Here is a 12,055-nt window from a genome sequence, read left to right on the forward strand (position 1 = left end):
TTGTTTCAGAAACACGTAGATTTTGTTTCTGAAACAGTGTTTATAAACAATTGTTTCTCAGTGAATACATGGCTTAATAGAACAGATAATGATTTATCTAACTTAACTGTTATATCTGTCAACAAAACTGCGTTATGTATAAAGTTTTCATATTTGATTTATTTTATTTTAACCTTGTAGTATAAAGGACCATGAGTCAAATTGGGCTCATTGTCCAACAGAGTTATAGCATATGCCGTTGTGAAGGTTTTTGTTTGTACTAAAATTTTTACTATGGGCACTACCTTCAATTCCATGGCAAAAAAAAGATATGCACCTTAACAGGTTTTGTAGAAAAAGAATTGTTAGGATTCGTAGTGCGCTTGGTTGTTCATGACATAAAACCTAATTCGCAGGATTTGATTATGCTAGGATTATGGGACCACCTTCATCACCAGGTCAGGGTCTGATGATGGAAACCCTGAGAAATCGAGGGCAACTGTCGAAAATTGTAGGCGTGCATAGGTTAACAACTTGACAATGAGGTGTACGTTTGATAACACTATGCAACAGTGAAGGTTTGGAGCTGGCCTGATGATGGAGACCGGAGAAGGTCGAGGGAACTCGACAACTGAATATGTAAACTACCTCGTGTTTGGGCTTATAGTATTCGTATTGATGAGAACTTTCCACAAATGCGGATAGTGACAACTATGCTTGTCACTGAAAAGCCAAAAATAAAAAACTTTTTACAAAAAAATAAAACCGACTCCCAAAAACACTGAAAAGCAAAAAAAGTACTATTCTTAGGTGCATCGGCATAGAAGTCGGTGGCGTATAAACTCAGGAACATCCAGAGGAGACATCAGGAGACTCCATCTCTAGCACAAAGAAAAAATCGTCCACGGACTGTCCTCGGTATCTATATAACGAAACTAAGGCACACACAATTTAATCCACCGGCAGGATATTTAGACGACATTATTATTGGTATTGATTGAAATGTTAACAAAAATAATTTTAACTGTTAGCAGTTGTTTTATTTTTTATGTATACATTAAACCTGGAATTAAAACTAGTTATAGGTGTTCAACAACAAAACCTACAATGCCATAACAGCACTACTTTTTGCAGAATATTAGTTTATTTATGGTCGGAGAAAAATATTTATAGCAAAATAACCCAATGGATTCTTCGCAAAAATGAGTTTAAATCTTTATATTTAGTGCTTTACAAGTATATTCAAAGTGGTCTCATCTCTGTTGGTGGGTGAGCCCAGGCTTCATACATTTTTGCCCATGGTCCTTTCATGTTAGCTATTACTTGCTACAAAATTTAATTTAAATAAACCCAGAAATTACAAAATCAAAATATTCCAATCATCTTAATGCATCATTCGCGTTCCCATGAACGATTACGGTTGTCATAACCCGGCCAAGTTTTGTGGGTTACTTAAAGAGGTCATTGACGTGAAGTATACACGAAAACTTCAGATTCATTTTGAAGATTAAATTATTTTCAAAATAACAAAATAAAAAAGGGATTTTATTTACAAGAGCCCTTTTGTTTTGATTAAGCTTTCTTTTTTATTAGCTTTAAGGAAACATTAATTAATTGGCTGTCCATCTAATATTTTCCTTTTTAATTATTTGCGTTTTTAATTTATTTGTCGGATTATTAATTCGACCTCTGAATTAAAAAGTAAGAGGAAAAAGACAAGACATAAGCCTTGATTACCAAGCAGTTCGTGGCTTCTCAAGCTTTTTGAAGTTCGATCTGAGTTTACTCTCAATGGGGAACGTTAGTTAGGTGTCAAAACTAACTCGATAGAAGAGAACATAACTGTGGAAATCTTCATACCAACCAGAAAAACCTCACACTTATACTTATACATAAAGGTTATAAAAAACCTTTAAACTTTTATTTTGATATGACTTTATTGAACTTATAAGTATACGTGATAATGATCCTTATTAATATAGCAATAGAATCTAATTTACCTTGTTATAGTCAGATTCAGATTTTGGTCTCCGATCACCTCATACTATACTTTATTGCTAAAACAATAGAATTGAATTTACCTTGATATAGTCAGGGTCAGGCATTTCAGGCTTCTCATCGTTGTTGTTGTTGTTTATGCTGGTGCTGTTGTTATTGTTGATGTTCATGTTCATCCCACTGCAACAACGGGAAACAACTGTTTAGATATTAGGTATTAATGTTTGTAGGAATACTGTCCTGTTGGTGTTGAGCTGGGCAAAAGATTTGAGGGGGAAATCTTAGTGGTAGTTCTGATTATGCTCGTTCTATTCTCACAAGGGATTTGCAATAAAATATATTATGCTGCATACATAACCGCTATAAGAAATTTTTTGTGTTTGTTCGCTTGAACGCGGTAACCTCAGGAACTGCTGGTCCGATATGAAAAATCTTTCAGAGTAAAATAGCTGGTGCATAGTGAACGACAATTATTATCAAGGTACAGTAAAGTGCCCCGAGGACACGGTGGACCACACAGTCCAGGTGTGCCCCGCATGGGAAGGGCACCGCCGGGTCCTCGTCGAGGCTTTGGGCGGCGGCGACCTCTCGCGTCCGGCCCTGGTTCAGGCCATGGTCCGGGGCGAGAGGGAATGGGATGCCGTCGCCTCCTTCTGCGAAGCGGTCATGCTCGAGAAGGAGGAGGCGGAACGCCAGAGAGTTCGCACCTCTCATCCCGGCCGCCGCGCTGGACCAGGTAGACACCATGGGCGCCGGGTGTCGCGAGATGACTCCCGGCCACCGTAGGCGTGGGTCTGTGGGCGGTGAGTTCGGGTGGCTCATCGTCCCTCTGTCTTCCTAGACGACAGACCCGTGTCGACGGCGCGCGTTGTTCCACGCGCTCCTCAAAGAGACGTCAGCAACCCCAGCGGGGCCCAGCAGGGCCAAGGCCTGCCGGGGCTGCGGGTTGTTCGAAAGAGATACCGCGGCCCTGGTACATAAAAGGCCTATGACGGAACACGACGATTTTAGTCAGTAAGAGTCTGACACTCCCTCACCGCTGCTAACCCACAGCGGGAGGGGTCATTTGATGATTTTACGTCGATAAAAAAAAAAAAAAAAAGGTACAGTAAAGTAGTTTCAGCGGGTGAAACCGCTGGCAGAAGCTAGTAAGTTAGTTACATCTACAATATCCTATCGATCGACATTAAATCGATGAACAGTTAAAACTAATTAATACTTTTTGATAAAAATATATAAATAACCAATGACGTCTATCTATCTACATCTAATAACTATATATATATTCTAGATACTTATATAATACTTTGAAAATTCAAAATAAACATCAATTTCGCATCAAACAAAATTTGTTGATATAATTGACATTCTAAAAGGTTTTCAAAAAAGCTTTTAGCAAACGTAGTTCAAAATATAGAGATGGAGTTAGGACGAAAAATAAACAAAATATTCAGTATCTGATACTTTGGAATATCAAAATGTTAATGTCGAGTTGCTTTGTAAATTCTTCTAGCGTAAGGCAAGAATCTCTTTAAGAACAATATTGGAAATATTCAGAGTCCACATAAAAAATATTCTACATAAGTAAATACTAGCCATAACATTAAAAACATTAGTATGGTGACTAATAATTATTTTAACTATGATCTAAAATTGTAACAGTACAGTGGAGTTGTAAAATTACAAGCTATAAGTCATAGGTAGTCATTGTAATTTCTTTAACTAATCTTACACCTCTAAATACATTTGAATTCAATATTCACATAATATAACATTAATATAAACCTAGGAAATGCAAACATTGTTATCATTGCTAAATAAATATGACTAGTAAAATAGAACGCCTGTATAATTAATATTTTTTATAGGTTATAATACCAAACGCCATTAGAGTGCAACCTGTAACCAGATTGCTTCATCAGCATGATAACTAATGAGCGCACATTATTATCAACGTAATGCCTTGAAATGAGGTTATAACATAAACAAGGCATCATCAACCTTTTTACGTATTTTCGCTTCACACAACATTTCAAAGCAAGAACGAAACGTACTCCTGTTAGTGACAGCTAGAGGCAAATTAGAAATGGAACGCAAATTAAAAATAGTTTTAAATAAAAAAAGGTTATATACCTATACCGAGCCATTCTAGAGTATCCATAATACACTTCTCGCGTGTGTGCTAGGCACTTGTCGGCGCCGTTATCTCTGATAAGGCCGAACATCGCTCGATTACACCACCTTATCACTTATCGCAGTCGATCAACCAGCCACTCGGAGCGAACTAACGTTATGACGTTTGGTTACAATGCGAGGTACTGGCCGATGATATTTTGTTCGGATACCCTATGATGACTGATATTTTTATGTTCGAAGAAATATTTGAACTCCGAATACCTGCAATTCTTTTGATAGTAGTAACTAGTTGTCATTATGCTACCTACGTTGTTTAGTATGAATTCTTAGTAATATTATGTATGCGAAAGTAAATCGCGTGGATATCTGTTTATCGCGCTTTCACAACCGAAATTACTGAAACGATTTAAAAGAAATTTGGTAAACTGATAGTCTAGTATTTGCGAAAGGCGGTAGGCTACTTTTTGTGTAAGTGCGGGACATAGATTTCTCGAAACACGGGGAATAGTAAGTGCGTAACCAAGTAGTATTTACCTACAAAGTAAATATGTGAGTACTCGTTACAATTTATGGAAACCATATTTTTATCGAAATACACTACGTAGTTCTAAACGACCGACTATATTAAACCTCGTACTTATTAGAAAAACAAACTTAACCCCCAGCTGCCTTTTTACATCAAATGCATTTAACTCTCTCCCGGGGCATTTAACCCTGTCATGATATCATTATCCCGTCAGACTAACGTACGTTATCTAACCGTAATCTATCGATCGGTGCGATAATACGGGGGTATTACCTGCAGAATGAGGGTTATATATATTGTATCAATATGTTTTATCATCTGCCTCCCCTACCACTTATTGTTACAGCAAAAATACATACGTTTTATCAAAGTGTTTTGGTGTTTAATATTAGTAAACTGTGATAATGTGTATGGTTCTATCGATTTTTAATGACTAAAGGTGGTATTTTTTGGGGGGGCTCACATAAAACGTATTTGTTGTTAAATATTGATCAAAGTGAAATTATAGGAAAATGATTATATTGAGCGTATGAAATAACGCATAGATATAACACTATTTTAGCAATCTTTATTCTGCAAAAACTCGTCATTCTATATCCCTTCTAAGATCATCATAATTAACCATTATCATAATATCCACAGCGCGCTTTCACATCTCGCTGCCATGGTATCGCTGCCCTTTTTCCTCAGATTTTCAATTGAGACATATCAAACGCACTCAGATTCAGCAGCGGTGCTACAGTTCCTACAAGATATACAATTTATTTAACAAAATGCTGCCGATGCAGCTAAATGCACAAACCAATCTTCAGCCTGACTTATCCAACTTTAGTTTTCAACCTTTCACAATTCGTCACACCTAGCCCAAGGCAATAACGTGATTGATATACAAAACACACTGACAGTTGTCACCCCAACATATCACCATGGTATACAATATGTGACCAAAGTTATTGTAATGCCGCGAACGTGAGCCATGGGATACACACCCCATGGCGTATGGGTGACGAGTGAGCACGTTTAACTTAATCTGTGAGATTTGTCTTGATGATACAAGTTTTGTGAATATGTTGGTGGTTGTCGACGTTATTTTGTGAGTTTATGACAGATGGAAGAGCATAGAAGAAAACATGTTGTGCCAACCCCAAATAAAATTGAGATAATGACAGAAGGACAATGACCTTTAGGGGTATTTGAGTAAATTATAACCGTTTCAAGGCTACAAAATATCCGTATCAAAACATTTATTCGGACCGGTCTAACCATTAAAAAAAATGACAATTGCCACGTGACATTGAGCAAGCGTGGTGACTAATGCTCAATCCTTCTCCGTGTGAGAGGAGGCCGCAGCCCAGCAGTGGGACGATAAAAAGGCTGTAACAGTAACCACGTGACAAACGCATGGAGTTGAAAAGCAGCTTGACAAAGATTAAATAGAAACTCATAACATCTCTATATGTATAAGATAGACCTGATATTTATGCGTAGATAAATGGCCAAGTTATATGTCTAAGGTACTCTAAACCGTCTAAGGTATATGTCTAACTACTGAGCAGCCCTTTAAACAAATGCTCAGATAACATCGTGTACATACACAACACATGTGCATGTGTTATTTGTTTGTATATGTGTGTGTACGTTGGCTATCACAAAATATCATTGAAGAATGATAACGTAATATGTTATAGGCGACTGTTCAGATTTCCGATAAAATTGCTTTCGATGACAAATTGTTGAGAACTTCTCTTCCTATTTTCTCTGGACTGTGAAAAGTTACCAGCTACGATTCCATGTTCAAATACATCAGAATTTAGCATTGGGAAATCCTACTTACTTGTTCCACAATATAAGCAAACTACTATTTTAACATCTGTAGAAGGTACTATGAAGCAGGCCATTTTCCAAATAGCTTAATCTGAAAACAGGTTTCACTGATAACAAAAACTGTAAAATACAAAAGCTTTGCTGTCACAATATTTGTGAACTTATCGAACCGAAAGAACTACAAAAAAGATGGTCAAACAACAATTGCTAGCTAAACAGCCTAAAAAGGTATGCATGAAACGGTTTTTTTTTGACAAAAATCTAGAGCATGTTTATACCCTTAGAGAAGTTCTCTAGTTGACCACACAAAGCAATCTATAAGAATAGTCTAGCAATTCTCAAAACCCACAGACAAAGGCTTAAGTGGTTCCCAATGAAACCTAAAACTCACGATATCTTCACAAAAGAAAACCCGACCTCACAAGTCTAGAAATAACATAATAACACTAAGCCCAAAAACGGGTAACCCAAACGGATATTACTAGATGCTCACTTAGGCTAAGCCCAGTCAATTTGCCAAAGGAAAAAGGTCGCCCAAAGGAGACCATCTATTTCTGAACAAAAGTGATGTCACTGTGTTTACATAACTTATAGATTACAGTTTTGGACGAAAAGTTTAGGATTCTGACGTCATTGATGACGTCAATAGGCTTAGTTGAGTAAACAGATTTTCATAAACATGATGGGTGTATAAAGGTGGGACACACATTTATCAGAGTCAAACACACTGAACCAAACGAGCTATAATACTGTATACGAAATATCGAACGGATATTTTTGGTGGTTAAATGTGCGTTCTCCTTAAAGCTTCTTTATGTACACAGTGATATAGATAATATCTTAGATGCAATGTATAATGAATAAGCCTACTTGACGCAACTAATGAGATACACCTGATTAACTTGTTTGTATCTAAGGTACTTTACTTAGGATTATTATCTGCTGTAATCAGTTGCAACAGCATGTGGCCTATATTTTGTGAAGTATGTTTGTAGGTAGTTAATTTAGGCCATGAAATACCGGCAGACAAACTTGTACCTTTACATACTTGTTAGGGAGCAAGAAGTATTTATCTGCTAGAATTATTGCATAACAACCATCATCTCAAAGAAAAGATGTTCGTCCATACAGACAGACAATGTAAAGCAATAGAGGCAATTTAGCTTCAGGATCCAAATGTGTAATTGTAATGGATCACAAACCAACAAGTTGCAAGCTGTTGAAACAGTAACGGATAAGACAAAATTTTACAAAGAATTAGTAATAATTGTAAACAATGATCCGTCTGACTCATATGAGTAACGAAAACAGAAGGACAGAATCACAAGCACGTGGCGATAGAAAAAGGTACAATATTATGAACTACACAAACAAGCAGGCTATGAAAAAATAATACATTAACGATATTGCATGCACTGTATTAACTGGGATAGTCGTGAGATGATGGCAGACAGAAGAGATAGAAGAAAACATACTGCGCAGACCCCAAATAAAAAATTAGGATAAGAATGATGATGAATAGTTGGTATCCCACTTGGAATTTTAGCTAACTGCAATTTTACTTATTGCGTTGATACCAATTTTGTAAAGTCAATTGATTAGGAGACCTTCTTCTTACAGTATAGGTTCGTAGGGATAAACTACATCCTCCTTTAGTACCTACAAATTAAACGCTTTCATCACTGTATTAATAATTATCGCATAAATGCCACTGAAGTTTCGCAAACCACTAAAATAGTAATAAAACTTTGTGTGTATCCAAAGATCCATCGATTCATCAAAACTGTCTGAATGCTTGCCAAAATCTAACTCAAGAGCAAAGTTTGTAATACTTGGCGAAATCAAAACTTTCCTGCGAGGTAAGCAATATAAATGAGATACAAACTTATTGGTAATGTACCACATTTAGAACGGTAATTGGAAGATTTACAAAAGAAACAAGGACGGCTTGCAAGCAATAATAATAGTAGTACCTAAGCATTAAAATTTATTTCAAGAACTAAATTGCTATTAAAAAAAAATGAAACTATTATTAAAATACTGACCGTTCTCATCACCAAGTTTTTTTTTCAAAGTAGCCGAAAGTCAGAATTTGAACATCGTATCATATATAAGAATTTCATGCCATGATTTGAGAAAAGTCTGATCCTAAGGATAGTCAAGCTGTAAACAGTTTCCGAAAACCCTGCCTCCAAGAAGACCAGTTTAAATGCCATGGAACAAACAAAAACAATGGACAGTTACTGTCAAATGTATGCCAAATAATTTTGCCCTGTGAATGTATTTTCCGAAAGAATATGTTAGGCAGTCACCACGCTGACAAATGGGGATGATTCCTTAGTGCGAATTGGACGTAGACTCTTAAGTAAAAAACTAATGGAATAGGTTATGGCAGAAGGTTATTGTAATGCAGCTGATTACGATCTTTCATAAAATATATTACCTCTTTGGTTTATTGTATTAAATATTTATGGTAAGTGGTTCTACCTACAATATCAAATAATTTACGTCAGTATACAGGTATAGTTCGGCCGTTCAGAGAATGCGTTCCTGACACCTATCACTTAGTCAGGACTAGTGATGGGCACAACATAACACTGAGTTTGTTACCGTTCCCCCAAAATAAACCGCCGCATTATTTTAAGATTATTTTCGTTTTAAATTGGCGGAATCATTTAAAATTTATATTTTAGTTATTTAAGTGGAAACCAAAAAAAGGTAATATTCATATAATAAAATCGTTTTTTTTATTCTTTGTTACAAAGTTACAATCTGTATTTCTATGCAATAAAGTAAGTAGGTACATTGAATTGAATGTGCGTACAGAATGTTAATCAGACTCCGATTCGCTTGAGGAGGTGGTGTCTTCATCATCATCTTCGCCTACGTGTATATTAGGTATTATCAATAACAGAATCAATCCTGATATCTCGGTCAAAATCTTCCAAAATCAGGTTTTTAGAGCTCTACCTCACTGGGACGCCATGGCGACGTCGCCAGCGGCACAGGTCTGGCTACTTCTGGCATCCAAATGTCGCCAAGTCGAGTGGCCATGGCGTCTCGACAGTCAATTGTTTACGTCGTCGCTCAAGAAATTGCAAGCTGACTGGCGACCACATTGGCGACTGTGTGAGGGAGGTGCGCTTTACCGTGTACATTATAGTGGCTACTGTGGCCACGTCGCCAAGTTGCCACGGTAGCCAGAAGCCACATAGGGAACTGTAGCTCGTGGCCACGCCTCCAATTTGGCGACGTTACCAAACCGTCGCCAAGTGAGTTAGGTTCCATACATTTCAATACTAACTGCTTGGATACGTAGCCGGCGACGTCGCCATTGGCGTCCTAATGAGGCAGGGCACTTAGTCTTAGCGCACGAAACGACAACAAATGACTATTTAGCGTCACAAAATGACGGCCCATGATGCCATTTGGGGTTACCATTTTCAACCTAAATATAAAAATGCTACTTTGTTTCGCGCGTTCAGTTTGATCATAGTTTTATTTTTATATTTCATAAAAGTTATCCTATAGTCCATTATTTTCAAATTCTTAAAAAGAAAAACAAAACGTATTATTTTATATTATAAGTATAACTGTATAAGAACCATCAACCAGAACAGATTACGATACTTGCCTGTTATTTTTAGCACAGCACTACAAATATAAAGCGCTGACATAACCTTGTAATAGCGCAGTATAGATTTAGAAAAATATTGTTTACCAAGTTATTTGACACTCAATTTGGCACAAAATTACAACATTCATTGATTATTATTGATATAATAATGTTGTTTTAATGCTCAACAATTGTTAAAACGATAAACAACCAGCAAAAATATTTTTATCGTACTGCAACGCCATTACAAAGTTACGTCGTCAGTTCAATCGCGATGTGTCAGAAACGCATTCTCTGAGCGGCCGAACTATAATATACAGTAAATAGGTTGCATTATTTTTACATCAGGCAACCTTTCCTCATTATCAAAACCACGTGCTTTTATAATATTGTGATTTAAAACTTTAACATTGTGTGTCACTTTCTCATATATTTCTTCTCTATACTTATCTACTTTTTGGTGACCATAACGTTTTAACACTATACATACTATTAGATTTTGGCTCGCAATTTGTATGTAAGATTCATATTTCAAGTCGAATTTGAATATGAAATTGCAACATGACTTGAAACATATGAAAATTTTGATATGAATCTTAGTAGAAACTACAGTTACTTCAAATTGATGGTGGAAAGGAATGAAAGAAAGCATGTACCGGTAAATAGATAGGTGAATAAGGTAAAGTATAATAAATTACCTGGCAGCCATTGCAATACAGCAGATATTAAGTAGAGAGTACGAGACGTAACTATATCACTTAAAATAGTAATAACTGAAGATAAGAAAGGCTTAGAACCAAACTATGAAGGATCGGACGAACATATTGATGCAGAAGCCGACATACTAACCTTATCTCTGAAGTGTATTGTCTTATAGTGTACTGAAGGAATATTACTACTGATATCAACACATTACGATACTGTAATACTGAAGGCGTTATATTGTAATAAACAATTAAGGCAAGAAGATACTTGTCTTATTTTGCTTCCTGGCGAAATTAACCTGCCTTTATCACTATCATTGAAATGGAACGAGACAGCTACAGTCTGTTTTGCAAAACTATTGGTGATGAAAATTAGATCATTTTATGTGATAGTTATATCAACGATAATTGTAACCCTGTAGAGACACTAGAGAACTGACACATCCTAGAAAAGTCATCATGATTGGAAGAATTTGAAAAATACACTGTTCGAAATAGAGAACTTAAAACTAAGACTTACTTCGGTTTGGTGTAGGGCGACGATGGTGACGTCTTGTGGTTCTTGTTCGGCTGCGTATGTCGATTCGCATTTGAGTCTAGGCCGCCGCCCGGGGATATTTTGCCGGCGAGTGCGTTCAGTGTATGCAACATTGCGGGCGGCGGCCGCTTAAATCCAAGCGACCTGGTCACAGTGATGAGTCCACCACGTTTGTCGAGGCGGTGCTGCTTGGGGGCCACGGCGCCTTATCTCCTGATAAGAGGCGCGGGGGCACCGACGCCCCCCGCCTCATCTCCACCTGACAGTCTCACACACACTCACGCGCAACGTTAATGTTTGCACTTCTACTCGATATGGGTCAGCGTCCTGTCCGAGTTATACATGTTTTCGGCATTTTTTCATTACTTGTTTTTCAATGTTTTTTGGTTTTTGTTTTTGTTTTGCACTGGTTTTGTTGTTTTGTACACGTTTCACTTTAGTTTTGATTCACTTGGCTGTTGGATTTGAAAAAGAATTTGTAATGTAGTTGTTGCGATGTTTTGTTCTTACAAATCAGGTGGGTTTTCATTGATTAAAGTTACACAGAGATATGATATGAGAATAAAGTATAAAGAAGCTAGTGGATTTTCCGGATTTTTCCTTTTCAAAAAGCACCTACTCGGAAAACCTAATACCTATAAAATTTTCCAGTATACAAGTAAACAATAAATAAACGTTTACAATAGGCCTAATACAATATAATCGCACTTAATAACACAGATTTTGTATCAAAC

The 12,055-nt window shown here is 36.8% G+C and overlaps 1 protein-coding gene across 6 annotated transcripts in view; it reads right to left on the reverse strand.

Annotated features, from left to right (window-relative positions):
• LOC124629504 (CUGBP Elav-like family member 1) overlaps window positions 1–12,055 on the reverse strand; it is a 292,193-nt gene that overhangs the window by 132,910 nt on the left and 147,228 nt on the right. For 2 of the 6 annotated variants that reach the window (XM_047162894.1, XM_047162896.1), the window contains exons 3-4: window positions 11,304–11,776; window positions 2,061–2,157 (exon numbers count right to left, since the gene is read on the reverse strand). In XM_047162894.1, the coding sequence (XP_047018850.1) occupies window positions 2,061–2,157; window positions 11,304–11,434 (228 nt within the window). In that variant the 5' untranslated portion in view covers window positions 11,435–11,776. Of the gene's footprint in view, window positions 1–2,060; window positions 2,158–4,110; window positions 4,233–10,777; window positions 10,874–11,303; window positions 11,777–12,055 lie in introns of those variants that run through there. The other 4 variants (XM_047162895.1, XM_047162898.1, XM_047162899.1 and 1 more) reach the window with 4 other exon arrangements.

Source organism: Helicoverpa zea, chromosome 4 (genome assembly GCF_022581195.2).
Source record: "Helicoverpa zea isolate HzStark_Cry1AcR chromosome 4, ilHelZeax1.1, whole genome shotgun sequence".
Taxonomy (NCBI): Eukaryota; Metazoa; Arthropoda; class Insecta; order Lepidoptera; family Noctuidae; genus Helicoverpa; species Helicoverpa zea.